At 41.4% G+C, this 19163-nt stretch overlaps 1 protein-coding gene across 9 annotated transcripts in view; it reads left to right on the forward strand.

Annotated features, from left to right (window-relative positions):
- TGFBR2 (transforming growth factor beta receptor 2) overlaps positions 1 to 19163 on the forward strand; it is an 83435-nt gene that overhangs the window by 18564 nt on the left and 45708 nt on the right. For 5 of the 9 annotated variants that reach the window (XR_007378052.1, XM_048950635.1, XM_048950638.1 and 2 more), the window contains 4 exons: positions 11397 to 11547; positions 13044 to 13234; positions 15427 to 15577; positions 17208 to 17398. Coding sequence is in view for 8 of the 9 variants with exons in the window: in XM_048950635.1 (XP_048806592.1) it covers positions 11397 to 11547; positions 13044 to 13234; positions 15427 to 15577; positions 17208 to 17398 (684 nt within the window). In the remaining variant the exon portion in view is untranslated. The remainder of the gene's footprint in view (positions 1 to 11396; positions 11548 to 13043; positions 13235 to 15426; positions 15578 to 17207; positions 17399 to 19163) is intronic. The other 4 variants (XM_048950643.1, XM_048950641.1, XM_048950639.1 and 1 more) reach the window with 3 other exon arrangements.

Raw genomic sequence — 19163 nt, forward strand, 5'->3', positions numbered from 1 at the left:
AGAGAGTTTTCCCTGAGTAGTGGTAGTTTCAGGCAAATATTCATCAGATTTTCCCCTGAAACAAAACAGAATTGGGGTGATTTGGCTGAATTTTGTTGGTTTTTTTCTTTTTTTTAATTCAAATTAGTGATCTGCAGCAAGATTAGGTATTTCACTTCAGAGTGAGGATCTGTGCTTTGTCTGTTCCATTTGCATATTCCTTTCTCCTGAAAACAGTGTGTTCTTGAACAAGACTACTCTGACTCCTTCAGCATCCTGTGAAGATGACCACTGGTGGGTCTTTCTTCTGCTTGCTGTTAAAGTTGGAGAGTGATAGCTGTCATTTCAAATGTCTCCCATAAGTCTTGGTGACTGACTTGAGATGCCAAAAGTACTTTTCCTACACAGTCCCCTGCAGAGTCAAACTCCTGCTTGCTTTTGTAATGGATTTGAGCAGTTACAGGGCCTATTCTGAGGTGTGTTTACAAATATTTCTGGGGAGAAACATCACGCCCTTTCTTCCCTGCTCAGAAGGACCACACCATCTCCTGTCTCAGAGCAGGTGGCGTTTGAAAGCAGCCCACTTTCAGGCCAGAGCTAGCCTAATATTCCTCGTGGCTATGGCACAGTGGGCAGCCTGGCAGTGGGCTCATAAGCCTTGAGTGCAGTGCAGCCCATGGGGCCGTGTGCTCAGGGCTGACCAGCCTGGGTGCTGCTGTTGAAATACACGGTTTTCCGTTGCCCTAGCCAGGCGTTCCCGCTCCTCACGCCACATTCTTTGTTGCGTTTGCGTGGTCAGGTAGCTGTCTAGACTGGAGAATGGTTCTGGGTTCAGACTGTCCTTTTGGAGGCGGAGGGAGGCTCAGTGAGGTGAATATTAATGCAAATCAAACCCCCTGTCTGGTTCCTCTGTGAGGAAAAAGGGCATGCAGTGTGGGATGGGAGCCAATAACCAAAGGAGGTAAGCTGGACTGCTGTTTTGGTTTTTTGTTTGTTTGTTTGTTTTTTGCAAACTGTGACCATTTGTGCGGATATTTTCAGTATGGGCTCGCTGGAGAGGAAAGGAAAAGGGAAGATCTGTTGTATTCATGATGCTTAAGAAAGAAATCAGTCATTTCTCTTAACACAGTCTGAGGACCTCTCCAAGAGGCAGACAATTGTTGTTCTCAAAATATGTGTTTCCTTGCGTAAAAAAAAGAATGGTACTAAAAATAGGATGTCAGTAATGGTGTGCAAATGGGAGGCTGTGCAGTGGGATCCCAAAGGAGTGATCTGCTGAGGGCTGTGGAAAGCTGCACGTGACAGGAGCCCTCTGGGCCCTCAGAAACTGCCCTGGAGCTCACATTGCAGTGACCGTGCTTCCTATCATTAGAACGCATCATACGGAGGGAAGATAGGTATGGCCTTATATGCCTTCCAAAAACTGTCCAGAAAGTGTGCCAGTAGTTTCAAGGGAATATTGCCAGCAACAAATAAAATGAAAAATGAAAATATGAAACAGCGAATACGACAGCGATAGTTTTTTTTTTATGATTCACAAAGCAACCTAGCTGTATGAAAGGTAGCCTGAGGGAGTGAGAAGTAACTTTGAATTTCCTTTCTGTGTGGTTTGTCAGTCTTAAATGTTTGTGCTTCATTTTCTCAACTTTAAAAAGCAAATAAAACTCTTCCCCCGAAGTAACGTATTTCGTGACCTTCTGTAAAGGTTTTTGTCTCAAACCAGAGAGGATCTGCACATGCCTGTCAGTCTCCTGAGTGAATGAGCAGTGTTAATAAACACATGCTGGTCTGATTTAACCCTTCCTAAGCTACACTGGTTGATATAAAAATATTTCTTACCGTTTCCTGTGCATTTTAGGTATCTTAATGTTCTTTTGAATACACTGTGGACACATTTAGCAAGAGTTCAGCTCCAGCAAGAGTTAAAGTGTAGTTTTAGGATGTTCTTCAGGAACGATTTGGCTTTCTTTGCAACCAGAGTCACTGTGCGCTGTCAGTTTAGGGGTCAGTCTTGCATTTGGAAGAAATTGTTTTCCGTCAGCTGCTTAAAGCTTCCATATTCTTGTTAAAAATGGTGCAGGTGGTCATCAGGTATGTTACGAAAGTTTTTCTACATATGGAATTCACATGTCTTGAGCTTACAATTGATTTAAAAGTAACTGAGTAAACCACAGCAACTTCACGAGTGATAATTCTCAATTCTGACACTGGCTAAACTGAGGTAAATCAATCACACTTTAAAAGGACTTGGAGATTGGCACACAAAACTGCACAACCTCAACCCCTTTGATTTGATCAGTTAATCTGATGTGGTGTTGTGAGGATGCCAGGCCAGCCCTTAGTTGTTTGAAGCCATTTGTAAAGTTAAATGTGACAAGGCCAGATACTAACTATGACTAAGGCCCCGTAGGAGTGTCAGTTCTGAGTGCTTGGCTGAACATATATGTTACTATTTCTGATTTCTGTGTGGCTTTGGTTCCACACTGTTCTGTGGGAGCTAAGGGCTGCCTGCTTTAGTGCTGCAGCAAGGAGGAGGCATGGAAGTTGTCTACAAGGGAGAGGAAGGACTGTGCCGATGTGTCGACCTACTGTGGAAGTCACAGGTACAACAACAGCAATTCCCCATGGGAACGAAGGCAGAATTTGGCAATATGATACAGAAGGAAGCTTGTAACTTTGCACTTAGCAGTTATCACGAAACAGACATTCATTACTGCTAGTAATTTCTTTAGATAAGCAGTGTTGATACCTTAAGAATACAATGCTTTTCTTATTTTTTTTCTTCTTTAATAATCTCATGGATTTTTCAGTTTGTATGGGGCACTGAGCCCACTCAGTGGGTTTGCAAATAAACTGAGGAACCTGTTTCTGCAGAATACTTTGATTAGTTGAGGTAACTTGGTGACAATATTATTAGAAAATGTCCAGAAATGCTGTCCCACATGTACTAGCTAAACCCTCAAATTTCCCTGTTGGAAACTGGAAATTAAATAAATAGATGCTTGAAAATAGAGTTGAACGGCTTCCAAGTGGACGTTCCTCATGTCTCTTGTAGTAAAAGAAAGAAGGACAAAAAAAAACCAGAAACTAAGCTTTTGGAAGGAATTTGTGCTTTTTCAAGAGAAATGATTCAGCTACCCTAAAGCTGTTATGAAGATTGAAAATCTCCGTCATATTTTCAAGTAGTTTATTGATGGCAGTGTGACTGTTGAGGGGGCAGGACTGCAGAGAAGCATGTTTCTGTAAACAGACTAATTAAATAGTTGGAGAGAGAGGTAGAATAGATTCAGAAACTCCATTCAAGCTAGTTAGAAGGTTCTGAAGCATGTTTTTGTTGTGGTGAGGATCTGCAGTTGGGCGTGGAGGCATTTGTGTTTTTCTGAACCAGAAGTATTCTTAATCATGTACATGTAAATACTGTGGGATTTGCCCCACAAGCTCCTCTGTCATGAAAAATATTTTCTGTTTTTCTGCGTTACAGAAAGAACTATTTAATACTTGAATGCCTACTGTCTATTTTCAGAGCATCTAAGTTGGAAAAATATTTGTATGAATCCAAAGTGTTTATACTTTTTCAGCTCTGTTTCAAGTGAAGTAATGGCAGCTTTTACTTTGCAAACAGAGTTTCAAAGGAGGTGAAGTTGCAGGATATGCAGAATTAGCATGAGGTCAGAATTAGCTATGCAAAGGTCAGTCCTGAACTATGGATCATTCTTGTTTTAACAAAGCAGGGAAGCTCTTTTTCCCAGTCTTCTGAACCAGATGAGCATTGCTGTCCTTGATATCTGAAGTCACAGAAGGAGTTAACCACCAAAGACAGCTTCCAGTAAATTCCAAACTTAATGCATTATGCAGGAAAACTAGACCCTGTAGTCATAGCTGAATAAATTGATCTTCATGTTATATCACACATCATTTTCCAGTGCTTCATGCTGCTTACTGGCTGTGTTAGGGAGGCTGCGGGTTAAAATCAGAAGAAGATGAAACATCCCTTTGAGTGCCCTATGGGAAGTCATCATTTAGATAATTTTTTCAGCCTTTTTGCCTGAAGACAGTATTCATTTGTTCTGCCTATTGTAGGCTACCATGGAGTGCTAGACAGTGGTCAGAAAATGCAAAAGAGAACAGCGAGTTAAAATCTGCAGGTAAAAACCTAGGTCATTAGTCAAAGCATCACAACAGTGTTATTCTTGCTGTCTGTTTTCAGAGTACGATCACATCTCGTTGTAAGTGCTGAGCTAGAGTCTCTGCACCTGAACTAATGTCAGTCAGGAGTCATTTCAGTGAAGACAGATCGCTCAGTTCTGACACGTGATTGAGGCAGGCAGCTCACTACCATTCCTTGTATGAGTGAGAGGAGCCTAACCCATGATTAAAACTGCCATTGTTAGCTCATTTTGGAAGTAGTGGATAAAAATAGTATTATTTTAGTGCATTAAATACTACAATGATTTTTATCCTCAGGATCTCCAGCTTAATGTTCTGTTCTCTGCCTTATTTTCTCCAGTTGTGTCCCACCCCCTCACTTCTGCTGGATATGATTCTGTTTCCATGTCAGTGCCTACAGCAATCCCTAAAGCAGGGTTTTGGCAGTTCCACATTCTGCTAAAAGCCAGGCACAATGAAGTTTTCTAACTCCTGTTCCTTTTCCTTTTGCCTTCTCCCTCTGTGCATGCCCTTCTTGCTCCTTATGGATCTGTGGGTTGGAAATAGTGGTTTCCACATTTAAATGTAGCCCACCCAATGGCCTTCCTGTAGTGAGCCAGCTCTTCTACTTTGGCCTTCCTTTGGTGAACAGGGGGTGACTGCACTATTCTGGGTAGACCTAGCTCATCAGAACAGTTTCTAGCAGACTTCTCAGGTATAAGTGAAGAGCAGAGTCTGCAGTCCATGTGCACCATTGGAAGGCCTTTGGGCTCTAGCTGAGTGGTCTCCCCCATCTCATAGTAGCTGCTTTGTGATAGAATGGATCATGAGACAGTTGGGTGAACGTGTGTATCCCTGCATTAACAGTTATACTGTTACCATCTGATTGGCGTGACTTTTTTTTTTCATGTGATAGGCAAGACCCTTTACCTAATAGGGAAAAGCTATGATGGGCATCTCTGCCAATTAATTCATGAAGTGGTATTAATAAAAATGACATTATTTTGGTCTTTGTTCTTCACAGAGCCTCGACTAGGCTTGATCAGACAGAAAGGCAACACAATAGTCCCAACCATTTTGCAAACAAGTGCATTTATCACAGAAATGTATGTATTTAGACATCAACTAAGAGAACTGCTGTGCTAGGCTGGAAGGCTGAGGATCAAAAGGAAACCTAAAAGGTGAAGAACCTTAAGAAAGAAAAGGGGTTGACTTGCTAGGGTCAGACCAAGCTGACTTCAGTGATTTGTGACCATCTGTGATACAGGATAATGCAGAGAGGAGCATGGTTTTCTGGAGTCCTATCACGGGAACAGTTAAATATAGTGAATTTAACATTTGTGGAGCCAGCTTTGCTCTGATATATTTGAGTTGCATGTAAAAGATAGTTCGTATTTAGCTTTAAGGAAGCCGTCTTAACATGCTGATCATCATTGCTATTAATAGAAACAGTCACAAAATTGTTCCTATGGCAGTCCCACTCGCCTAAATTATAGCTGAGATTAAGGATCATAGCCCAAAATATGATCCAAGACTATGAACTGTATGAGTTCATACTCATTTCAATTAATGTTGGCATTAAACTCAAAAGTGTCAACTGTAGCTGAAAACTTGAAAATACTTGCTTCATGGGTTACCCCTGTGTGTTGCAATGGAAGTTACCTGATGCTCTGCAGTGTTGCCAAATCCTGTGATTTTATTGTGAGTCATACAGTAGCAGATATTTTTCTTGAAGATCAGGCTCCTGGAATGTACTGTTGTGGGGTTTTTTTTACCTTTTGATTTTGTAAGTTAGTAAGTTTCCAACCCTTTGTGGCCAAGGTTTCCAAACAATTACTCAAATGCACTTTAAGAGTGCAGCAATGGTGAAGTAGAACCCAGGAGGTTTGGTTTTTATTGTTTGTTTTTGGGTGTGTTTTTTTTCTTTGAAACTTATTTTATTTCTGTAATTTCTCTGGCTTGTCCTGTGATTTTTTGTGACTCATGATTTTTGAATCTTTAAAATTGATTATGATAATCTCTTTTCCTCCTCATACTACTGCACTGAACATAACCAGTATAATTAAGAATAGTCATCAGGATGTTTCCAGGCATGAAAAAGAAAGCTCAGATCACTCTTTTTCCTTGACACCTTCTCCCTTGTACACTTGAATCATCAATACTTAAAAGGCTTTTTTGGAATACAAAGAATGGTTTTGCAACAGCACTTTGTTTTTTGTGGTTCTGGTGGTGGTCCCATTTGTTTTGAATGTCTGCTGAGGTTATAGGTTATGTACTGGAAGTGGTAGGCAAAACAGAAAAAAATGTTGTATATAGTATTGTTCCTCGAAAAGCTTAGTCTCCATGTGTTGAATGAGAAGGTTAATACATTTTGGATTCTTTGGAACTACTCCTCTGCTATTCAGCTATTGAGACACAAGGCTATGGAGTTGTTCTTTTTGGTGGAATAAGGACAGCTTGCTTCTGCTCTTTTTGATAAGGACATCCTTCTCCATGCAGGTTTCCACGATGTAGTGGAGTGAAATCTTAAATGAAACCTCAGCTACTAGCTGGAATTCCTTCATAGCAAATGAGTTCTCATCCCAAAAATCAGTAAAAATAAGAAGATTGTAAACTATTGACTGAGGTCTCAATGAGATTTACAGGTCTGTGAACAAGAGGTGCAAAGCAAACAACTTGAAGATACTCAGTAGACTTTAGGTGAGGCATACTGTTCATAAGAGCCAGAGAAGTCAAAAGAAAGAAGTGAACCATGAAGTAAAAGTATTGTCCCACAAGTCTGGCTCCAGCAGAAGTCACGGTGTTGATATTTTCTCTGTGGCCACTCTGGTGTCTCTTCTGTAATGTCCAGCCCAGGTTTAGCTTACATGTTCTGTGCATTTTAACCATGATGACTGGTTTATAGTGATCAGCTGAAATCTTCATAGCCAAGAAACTGCTGCCTTTTTTGAGTTCTCTTTGTGGACAAAGAAGCAAGGAAAGCTAGAATTAGACTTCCTGCAGTAGTCAAAATAAGAAGTAAAAACAAGGAAACTAACATTAGAGAGTAGATGAAAAAAGCTCACATAAGAGGCATTTTAGAATGTTGTCCTTCAGACGTGCAAATCTGTGTTTTTTCTGTTGACTTTCCCATTATATCCACACATTTTTTGTTGTTCTTTTTTTTTGTTGGTTGTGGGTTTTTTTTGCTGTTGTTGTTGTTGTAGTTTTTGGTTGTTTTTTTTTTTACAGAAAAATGAAAGACTGCTTCTGTCCACAGCGTTAATGCAATTTTACTTTTCTAAACAGGAGAAAGTTTTGAGGAGTTGGTTCCTGTCATATAAAGTGGGTGACTGGGTAGTCAAGCAGTTTCAAAGATTCAAGTTAACTACCAAATTAACTTTCGGTGAGCTACCAGAAGGGGAGTAATCTTGCTGGTCATGAGCTACTCATTGCTTGTAGGACCACTGGGGAATTATTGAGTAAATTTATCTATGGAAGAGCCATAGCAACTTGCCATTCTCCAGGAAAGATGCATTGATTACGGGAAGGTCTGGATTTGTGTGACTTAGAAGCAGACTAATATTATCTGATAGGGAACGGTCAAATGTGTCCTTAACCCAATTAGTTTGGGAGTTAATGGGTTGTCAGAGGGGGCAAGGCCAAGTTGTAGCAGTGTACAGTACGCCAACACCTGCTACAGGAATGTGAAAAGAATTTGGGAAGTAAACTGCAGTCCCTCTTCAAATCATATGCTGAAGTGCATCTGATTTGTTTGTGTAAAATAACGAATCCCATGAACTGCCAGGGGAGTGAAAACAGAAGCGCTGTATGGTCAGACTCTATTACAAGAATATTTGGGAAAAAATTCAAGTCCATTCAGTTATGAAAGTCCTGCAACTCCATTGGCTTTTGCCATTAATGTAACCTGTTTAGAAAGAAACTGACTGACTACCCAATCTTCTGCTAGTTCAGTCTTCTGAATTAAAGCCTACACAGCTCTAACTTAGAAACGCAGTGTTTGCGTCTGCAGGGAATTGCTGCTCCCTGTGTGGATGTTTATTTTTGTTTTTTAAATCAAGCTGCCTGGTTTGGAGATCTCTCCTTGGGAAGAGGTCCAAGCATATTTCCAGCTGTTTGTTCCAGTGGGTGAGACTTGGCAGACCGGACATGGGTGGGAACAGCACAGGAACGACCCTCTCTCTCAGTATACGCAATATGCTTGAGCTGGTCTAGGTGAGGACCTTCTGTCCATAGTCTTTGGCTCTAGCCTTGAGGAGGCTGAAGAGGGGTAGGTCATGTCTGTGTCAGAGATACTGTTGTAGTTCAGCTGTCCAGTGAAATATGGAGCCTTTCAAACTCCGAGCTGAAAGCTATGTCAGTGCTGCTGAAATCTGTAGTTTGAGCAGTGAATGTCTTTCCCCTGTGCTGTCACCTACCTTGCACCATGCCACAGGTTTCCTGTGTGAACTCAGCTAGGTTACTTTTATCTCTGTGGCCCATTGGTAAAAACAGTATCTCCTTCATGTTTATCCATGTTACTTGTCTGAATCTTTAGGAATATAGATTGTCCCTCAGTGAGTGGAGGAACAGTACCCCATTGTCAGAGTGCTTCGATCATTACTGTAGCCTAAAAAAGTTAATACAGCTATTATTTTCTCTTCAGTGTTTGGTAAATAAGAGGTGCCATCCCAGAAAAAGGAGCAGTTTACCAAAAGGATGTTAGTATATATTGTATAGAGCACTAGATACTAGACCTTTTAAGATCCTGCCCCACCAACTTTAATGAGGCTTTGTTATTTTGCCTGGCTTCTGGGAGTTGTTGCAACACAAGTGATCATGGAAAATAAATGTTTACCTCAGGCTTAAAATTCAGCCAGCTTGTAACATACTGCCAGCATTCTCCACCCTAATGAGTGCTCCCACTGAGCGCATCATAACCCTCACCTCTGTGTAGCAGCTTCTGATACCATGAGACAAACTGGAGAGTTGGGCAGGCAGGAACCTGATGAGGTGTAACAAAAGCAAGTGTAGAGCAGTGCACGTGGGGAGGAATAACTGCGTGCACCAGTACAAGTTGGAGGATGACCTCCTGGAGAGGAGCTCTGCAGAAAAGAACCTGGGTGTTCTGGTGGGCAACAGGTTGACTATGAGCCAGCAGTGTGCCCTTGTGGTGAAGAAGGCCAGTGGTACCCTGAGGTGCATTAAAAAGAGTGTAGACAGCAGGTTGAGGGAGGTGATCCTCTTTCCTCTACTCTGCCCTGATGAGGCCACATTTAGAATACTGTGTCCAGTTCTGGGCTCCCCAGAGTTCAAAAAAGACAGGAATCTCCTAGAAGGAGTCCAGTGGAGGACCACGAAGCTGATAAAGGGCCTGGAGCATCTCCCTTACGAGGACAGGCTGAGTAACCTGGGTCTGTTCAGCCTGGGGGAAAAAGACTGAGGAAGGATCTGATTAATGTTTATGAATATCTAAAGGGAGGTGGGAAGTGAATGGATGAGGCCAGGCTCTTCTCGGTGGTGTGTAGTGATAGGACAAGGAGCAATGGCCTAAACCTTAAACATAAGAATTTCCATACAAACATGTGGAAGAGTTTTGTTACAGTAAGGGTGACCGAGCTCTGAAACAGGATGCTCAGTGATGTTGTGGGGTCTCCTATGGAATTATTCAAGATTTGTCTGAACACCTACCTGTTCAACCTACTGTAGGGAGCCTGCTTTAGCAGGGGAGTTGGACTCCATGATCTCTTGAGGTCCCTTCCAATCCATGCAATTCTGTGATTAAAATCATTGGGAATTTGTCTGTGCTTTCAGTGGCAAGTAAGATCTGAGTTTGAGGTCAGTATCAAAACATACTGGTGATGAGAAGAATTATTTGGGTGAGGATGAAAGACTTTTCTTCCAGTCCCTCACAATGGCTCAGAAATCCACTGAAATGCTATCAAGAAGCCATCTTTTTATTCAAGGAAAAAAATGTGTGTATTTGATTTCTGTAAGAAAGCATTCTAACGGTAGTGAAGAGTGAAGTTGTAGAAGGAAAAAAATGATTTCTCTGCGAGTAGCGGAGAGAGGGATACATTACAAATCCCTGATTGCTTATTGTTGGTTGACTAGCAACATTAGCCCATAGAGAGCAATATGAACGCGATTGTAACACAGACATGGCTTTAAGAAAAGAGCTGTGATACATGAAGCTTAGGATCGACATAGAGTGATTTAGCCTACTTGTCCAAATACATTGCAAAGTGAGTCAGAATGAAACTGTTGTAAATAGTGTACTCCACTTCAGATAAAGTTGCATATTCATGTTAAATTCAGAACACAGTTTGAGTTGGCATTTTCAGTTCCTTAGACTCATGCTAGCTTTTTAAAATATCTTTTGAACTAAAAATATGTTTCGTGAAATTCATGAAACTTGGATAAATAACAACTCCTTTACTGCTTATACACTGAAGCAGATGGAGGGTGCTAAGACTTCTGCAACCAGTAAGCAGGTATCTCTTCAGTGCGTGAATGTAGAAAGAGCTGTTGGGTCATGTAGAATTCTACAGGAGAGCCTGTCACTGCGTATTAGCCCCAGTTAAGACCCCTGGAGTCAGCCCAGGAACACACCCACAGCAGCTCACATGAGCTGCATGGATGCCCTGCTGCATTTCCAGCATGAGTTTCACCCATAACATCTGACATACCATCTAACTTAGACTGACAGCAAGTTCCAGCTCTGTGTTTCTTCTTTGCGAACAGCAGTGAGATTAGGAATGACACTTGGGCTGTGCCTCAGGTTGGTGAAGACAGTCCTGCAAAATCCATCATGACGCATGTCATAATGATGACACTCACCTGATGTGCATTCCCACCATGGTCTCCCCAGTTACTTTGGCAAACAGACGGTGATGCAGTATATTCACGTGAGGGGCCAATACGCTGCTTGTGAATAATGCAAATGCATGACTGCTGAGTAGTTCTTTGGGTACAAAGTGGCCTTGGATTAAGCTTCATTCTGCAAATTGCAGAGAAGCCTTTGCATCCTCTGAAGTCTTAGACATCGACTTGATATTTCCAATTCACTTTGATCATCCCATTCTTGACAGTGTGGCACTTATCCTCTTAGAAAGAAAATTGGTAGTTGCACAGTATTAGAGGTTGTCTAATTTAAGGTGTGAGGGAGTGTTGCCTGTTGGTGAAAAGGTAATCTTTATAATGAGCATTGGCACAATCTGATAATGTACCATTACTGAGTTTCCCTCTGTTTTGTTTTTTTTCCCCTTTTCCTGGATATATGTCACCTGTAGATAGAAGCAAGGAAAATGGACTGCAATTGCCCAGGCTATGCAAATTCTGTGACATTAAAGCAACAACATGCTCAAACCAATATCAGTGCAAGAGCAACTGCAACATCACTTCCATCTGTGAGAAGAATAACGAAGTCTGTGCTGCTGTATGGTAAGTGATTTCATGGTACGGGTGGGGAAGGGAGCACAGACTCATTTGTCATTACTTAGCCCTTTTCTGAGTTGCTTAGATATTCTTAATTTCTATACTATTTCAATGGACTCATCTATACCACTTCTAGCTGTTATTTTCACTCAGCATATTGAGAGTTGCTTGAAGTTAAGAATTCTGATATAAAATGTTTTAGTGATTTTGTTCACTTTGTTTATTTGAAGCAGTTCAGTTCCAGCTCCCTCCCATTTAACAGTAAGCTAGATTATTTATAAAAATCATATCCACCTTTGTTTACCATGTGCAGGTGGAAATGCATTCACTTAATTGGAAAAAATGTTCCTATGTTTATACAGTGTCTGCTGTCTTTTGTTTTTTATATAGCATAGGTGACCAAAGAAAGACTGAACGTGTGAAAATGAAAATATTTGTTGTTGACTCTAAACTCACCCTCCATTCTAAAATCTGGGTTTTTAACCTTCCATTTATGGTAAGCCAAAGAGAACTAGCAGCAGTCTTGATGTGTTCCTGAGTGGAAAAATGGAACAGAACTGAATATTTGCAACATCGCTGCTGGTATAGAAATATGATTTGAACCAGTTAGGTGATTAAGAAACTTATTGAGAGAGCAGTTACATCCATTGACTTGCAGAGATGTTGAACGTAATTGGATGCAGATGCTTGAAATGCAGAATTGGTCTGGCATGCTTTTGTATTTGTTGGGGGCTCCTTGAGTACGTGTTCATTGTCTGTGATTGCCTTCCAAAGTGACTGTAGTGCTGTAGAAGACACACTTGGCGTTTTCATGCCGGTTTAGCCAAAAGGTACATGAGGTGAGAGCTGTGTTTGAAGCGCTCTTTCCCTCTAAGCCTTGTGTCAGTGAAGTAAAACCTGTGGACCAAGACAAAACGCAGGGATCTGGGCCAGATTATCAGCTGTAAATATTTCCCTGACAGTGAGGTCACTCTGGTTTGCACCAGTTTTGTTTTTCACAAACAACATTCTGCAAGTAAGTAACTCCTTCAGTGCCAAAGCTGTGTGGATTGCAGGCCTCAAAAACAAAACCAAAAATCCTGCCTCACTAGAAATTCCTCAGATTTTGAGGGCATCATTCAGTTTTTATCATAATTCCCCACGGATTTTTGCTGTCTGCGCAGTGACCACAAAAACCAAAAGTATGTTCTGAAGTTCACTGCAGGCAGGTCATTGAGCCTTAGCTTGGGTAATTTTGGGTGAGACGTTCAGAGGCTGTCCTTGGAGCTTTGTGGTGATGTGACCCAGGAGGATCAGAACCGTTGTACAAATGCCCCAGTGTGGAGCAGCCCAAGCATGACCAAAATTTCCCCGTTCAGGAGAGCAGGAGAAAAACTGACAATAATTCTATGCAGATCCCCTCTGAGCTCTCAAACGAGGCAAATATTGGGCAGGGATGACCCAGTCTGCTTCCTTTCTTAAATATGTTTCTTTTGATTTCAGTTTTTCCTCTTTCCTCCTAGGAGACGGAACGATGAGAATGTGACATTAGAAACAATCTGCCACGATCCCCAGAAGAGACTGTATGGTCACATGTTGGATGACTCCAGCTCAGAGCAGTGTGTGATGAAGGAGAAGAAGGATGATGGGGGGCTGATGTTCATGTGCTCCTGTACAGGTGAAGAGTGCAACGATGTTCTTATTTTTTCTGCAGGTGAGTTTAATAATTTGCTCTTCATTCTTGGGCTCTGCCTGGCACGTGATATGAAATGTGACATTAAATCCAGTGATCTTTGGAATTGCCTTTTGTGGAGGGAACCTTCCAGGTTGCTGGAGACTTTCTGGCCTCTTGTGAGGCTGCAAAATCTCAGCCTTTCCTTTGTGCTTTCTGGACGTATTTCTTTTTGCTGGGTAATGTTCCTTTGGAAACAGTTCAGATATTCATCTCAGCACATGGCACTAGAAAGTCACTTGAATGATAAGAACAAGGTGCTCAGAATTGTGTTGGTGACACACCCAAATGTAACAAGTTATAGAACACAAACAAGACAAAACCAATATTTAGAGTCAATCCTGAGTAACTTAATAATATTTGTACTTAAAATAATCATTTTTGTTGTTGCTGCCTTTCTGCATTTTCTTGTTTTGAGATTCTTCTGTGAATTAAGAACAGAGTTACCTTCACTTGTGTATATGCTATTTATGCTACTACAGCTTAGTTATTACTTACTTCAGCTCACAGGCATGTTTGTACGTTCAATTTAACCATTTAAAACCATGTATAATCAGTGATGCAGGTACATGAACTGTTCCCACGCTGCTTAATGAGTGTCTGCATTGAGAGCCACAAGTGTAGTAAAGGCTGAGGAGATGTATACAGTGCCAGCATTCCTCATGCTGCTCATCGATAATACGCATGTATGCATGCACACACTTGATTTTATTCTTTTTTTCCATCTGCATCCCACAATTGTAAGTTTCCTTAAGCAGAATCTGGTCTTGTGCAGGCTGGCTATGGACTCCTCAAATTTTTGCAAACATGCTTCTAAATGTGTATGGCCCTCTGCACACTCCTCATAAACTGCATGTTCCCCTGAAGAGGATATAATATAATCCATACTATCTGAGATAAGAAAGGGTTGGGATGCTATTACTTAATCCAGGAAACATGGTGCATGGAAGTGCTAAGGCAAAGGTGTATAAATTTGCAAGACACTTGTGCATCTTATTTATCAGCCTTCCAAGAAGGCTAACAAGTTCAGTCTGCAAAACTGCAACAGGTGTGCCAGGAGCAATCTAGAAGGTCCTCACTCTACTTGGCCTGGGCTGTCCATATTTGGTGCTACCTCTTCACCTCTACCTCATCTCTTCCCCTGGCTTAGTCAAAAGCCAGACAGCCTGACTACTAATCCCTATCAGTCTGGCCAACCCTTGCTTCGGTGGGATTTGAAGAGATAGGGCAAATAGTAATATAGGTTTGGTCATATCTGGTAGACAAGGAACTAACTGTAACAGATTGCCTTGAGTGGAAAAAAAAAAAAAAAACTGAAAAACATTTCTAGTGAGAAGACCTTACATTGTGTATATTGTCTGTAGAGAAATTGCACAAGTAACTCCTCAGTGCGTGAATGTAGAAAGAGCTGTTGGGTCATGTAGAATTCTACAGGAGAGGCTGTCACTGCGTATTAGCTCCAGTTAAGACCCCTGGAGTCAGCCCAGGAACACACCCACAGCAGCTCACATGAGCTGCATGGATGCCCTGCTGCATTTCCAGCATGAGTTTCACCCATAACATCTGACATACCATCTAACTTAGACTGACAGCAAGTTCCAGCTCTGTGTTTCTTCTTTGCGAACAGCAGTGAGATTAGGAATGACACTTGGGCTGTGCCTCAGGTTGGTGAAGACAGTCCTGCAAAATCCATCATGACGCATGTCATAATGATGACACTCACCTGATGTGCATTCCCACCATGGTCTCCCCAGTTACTTTGGCAAACAGACGGTGATGCAGTATATTCACGTGAGGGGCCAATACGCTGCTTGTGAATAATGCAAATGCATGACTGCTGAGTAGTTCTTTGGGTACAAAGTGGCCTTGGATTAAGCTTCATTCTGCAAATTGCAGAGAAGCCTTTGCATCCTCTGAAGTCTTAGACATCGACTTGATATTTCCAATTCACTTTGATCATCCCATTCTTGACAGTGTGGCACTTATCCTCTTAGAAAGAAAATTGGTAGTTGCACAGTATTAGAGGTTGTCTAATTTAAGGTGTGAGGGAGTGTTGCCTGCTGGTGAAAAGGTAATCTTTATAATGAGCATTGGCACAATCTGATAATGTACCATTACTGAGTTTCCTTCTGTTTTTTTTTCTTCCCCTTTTCCTGGAAATATGTCACCCATAGACAGATTTAGGGAAAATGGACTGCAATTACCCAAACTATGCAAGTTCTGTGACATTAAAGCAACAACATGCTCAAACCAATATCAGTGCAAGAGCAACTGCAACATCACTTCTATCTGTGAGAAGAATAACGAAGTCTGTGCTGCTGTATGGTAAGTGATTTCATGGTACAGGTGGGAAAGGGCTCACAGACTCATTTGTCATTACTTAGCCCTTTTCTGAGTTGCTCAAATATTCTAAATCACTTTGCTGTTTCTTCAGGCTCACATTTATCTCTTCCAACTTGTATCTTTATTCAGCATACTGAAAGTTGTTTGAAGTTAACAACAATTCTGTTATGAAATATTCTACCAATTTTTAATTTTTTTGTTTGTTTGTTTAAAGTAGTTGTATTCCAGTGTGTTCTCTTATTGCAAATGAGGCATATTATTGCTCAAAACATTTTACTGCACCTATCCACATTACTTAGTGTGAGAAACAGGTCTGAAACTGAGAGAAAAATTTTTCAGCCAGCACCACTGCAGTTCTCCATCAAATTTCACAGTAAACTAGTTTTACTCTTATCATATCACCCCTGTTTGCCACATATGGTGGAAATGCATTCCCATAATTGGAAAGAAAAACTATGTGTACACAGTCTGTCTGCTATCTTTTGCTTTTTGTACAGCATATATAAGTGACCAAAGAAAGACTGAACATGTGAAAATGAAAATATTTGTTGTTGACTCTAAACTCACCCTCCATTCTAAAATCTGGGTTATTATCCTTCCATTAATGGTAAGCCAAAGAGAACTAGCAGCAGTCTTGATGTGTTCCTGAGTGGAAAAATGGAGCAGAACTGAATATTTGCAACATCGCTGCTGGTATAGAAATATGATTTGAACCAGTTAGGTGATTAAGAAACTTATTGAGAGAGCAGTTACATCCATTGACTTGCAGAGATGTTGAACATAATTGGATGCAGATGCTTGAATTGCAGAATTGGTCTGGCATGCTTTTGTATTTGTTGGGGGCTCCTTGAGTACGTGTTCATTGTCTGTGATTGCCTTCCAAAGTGACTGTAGTGCTGTAGAAGACACACTTGGCGTTTTCATGCCGGTTTAGCCAAAAGGTACATGAGGTGAGAGCTGTGTTTGAAGCGCTCTTTCCCTCTAAGCCTTGTGTCAGTGAAGTAAAACCTGTGGACCAAGACAAAACGCAGGGATCTGGGCCAGATTATCAGCTGTAAATATTTCCCTGACAGTGAGGTCACTCTGGTTTGCACCAGTTTTGTTTTTCACAAACAACATTCTGCAAGTAAGTAACTCCTTCAGTGCCAAAGCTGTGTGGATTGCAGGCCTCAAAAACAAAACCAAAAATCCTGCCTCACTAGAAATTCCTCAGATTTTGAGGGCATCATTCAGTTTTTATCATAATTCCCCACGGATTTTTGCTGTCTGCGCAGTGACCACAAAAACCAAAAGTATGTTCTGAAGTTCACTGCAGGCAGGTCATTGAGCCTTAGCTTGGGTAATTTTGGGTGAGACGTTCAGAGGCTGTCCTTGGAGCTTTGTGGTGATGTGACCCAGGAGGATCAGAACCGTTGTACAAATGCCCCAGTGTGGAGCAGCCCAAGCATGACCAAAATTTCCCCGTTCAGGAGAGCAGGAGAAAAACTGACAATATTCTATGCAGATCCCCTCTGAGCTCTCAAACGAGGCAAATATTGGGCAGGGATGACCCAGTCTGCTTCCTTTCTTAAATATGCTTCTTTTGATTTCAGTTTTTCCTCTTCCCTCCTAGGAGACGGAACGATGAGAATGTGACATTAGAAACAATCTGCCACGATCCCCAGAAGAGACTGTATGGTCACATGTTGGATGACTCCAGCTCAGAGCAGTGTGTGATGAAGGAGAAGAAGGATGATGGGGGACTGATGTTCATGTGCTCCTGTACAGGTGAAGAGTGCAACGATGTTCTTATTTTTTCTGCAGGTGAGTTTAATAATTTGCTCTTCATTCTTGGGCTCTGCCTGGCACGTGATATGAAATGTGACATTAAATCCAGTGATCTTTGGAATTGCCTTTTGTGGAGGAAACCTTCCAGGTGGCTGGAGACTTTCTGGCCTCTTGTGAGGCTGCAAAATCTCAGCCTTTCCTTTGTGCTTTCTGGATGTATTTCTTTTTGCCAGGTAATGTTCCTTTGGAAACAGTTCAGATATTCATCTCAGCACATTGCATAGAAAGTCACTTGAATGATAAGAACAAGGTGCTCAGAATTGTGTTGGTGACACACCCAAATGTAACAAGTTATAGAACACAAACAAGACAAAACCAATATTTAGAGTCAATCCTGAGTAACTTAATAATATTTGTACTTAAAATAATCATTTTTGTTGTTGCTGCCTTTCTGCATTTTCTTGTTTTGAGATTCTTCTGTGAATTAAGAACAGAGTTACCTTCACTTGTGTATATGCTATTTATGCTACTACAGCTTAGTTATTACTTACTTCAGCTCACAGGCATGTTTGTACGTTCAATTTAACCATTTAAAACCATGTATAATCAGTGATGCAGGTACATGAACTATTCCCACGCTGCTTAATGAGTGTCTGCATTGAGAGCCACAAGTGTAGTAAAGGCTGAGGAGATGTATACAGTGCCAGCATTCCTCATGCTGCTCATCGATAATACGCATGTATGCATGCACACACTTGATTTTATTCTTTTTTTCCATCTGCATCCCACAATTGTAAGTTTCCTTAAGCAGAATCTGGTCTTGTGCAGGCTGGCTATGGACTCCTCAAATTCTTGCAAACATGCTTCTAAATGTGTATGGCCCTCTGCACACTCCTCATAAACTGCATGTTCCCCTGAAGAGGATATAATATAATCCATACTATCTGAGATAAGAAAGGGTTGGGATGCTATTACCAAATCCAGGAAACATGGTGCATGGAAGTGCTAAGGCAAAGGTGTATAAATTTGCAAGACACTTGTGCATCTTATTTATCAGCCTTCCAAGAAGGCTAACAAGTTCAGTCTGCAAAACTGCAACAGGTGTGCCAGGAGCAATCTAGAAGGTCCTCACTCTACTTGGCCTGGGCTGTCCATATTTGGTGCTACCTCTTCACCTCTACCTCATCTCTTCCCCTGGCTTAGTCAAAAGCCAGACAGCCTGACTACTAATCCCTATCAGTCTGGCCAACCCTTGCTTCGGTGGGATTTGAAGAGATAGGGCAAATAGTAATATAGGTTTGGTCATATCTGGTAGACAAGGAACTAACTGTAACAGATTGCCTTGAGTGCAAAAAAAAAAAAAAAAAAAAAAAAAAGAAAAAACAAACAAACTGAAAAACATTTCTAGTGAGAAGACCTTACATTGTGTATATTGTCTATAGAGAAATTGCACAAGTAACTCCTCAGTGCGTGAATGTAGAAAGAGCTGTTGGGTCATGTAGAATTCTACAGGAGAGCCTGTCACTGCGTATTAGCTCCAGTTAAGACCCCTGGAGTCAGCCCAGGAACACACCCACAGCAGCTCACATGAGCTGCATGGATGCCCTGCTGCATTTCCAGCATGAGTTTCACCCATAACATCTGACATACCATCTAACTTAGACTGACAGCAAGTTCCAGCTCTGTGTTTCTTCTTTGCGAACAGCAGTGAGATTAGGAATGACACTTGGGCTGTGTCTCAGGTTGGTGAAGACAGTCCTGCAAAATCCATCATGATGCATGTCATAATGATGACACTCAC

This window comes from Lagopus muta, chromosome 7 (genome assembly GCF_023343835.1).
Source record: "Lagopus muta isolate bLagMut1 chromosome 7, bLagMut1 primary, whole genome shotgun sequence".
NCBI lineage: Eukaryota > Metazoa > Chordata > Aves > Galliformes > Phasianidae > Lagopus > Lagopus muta.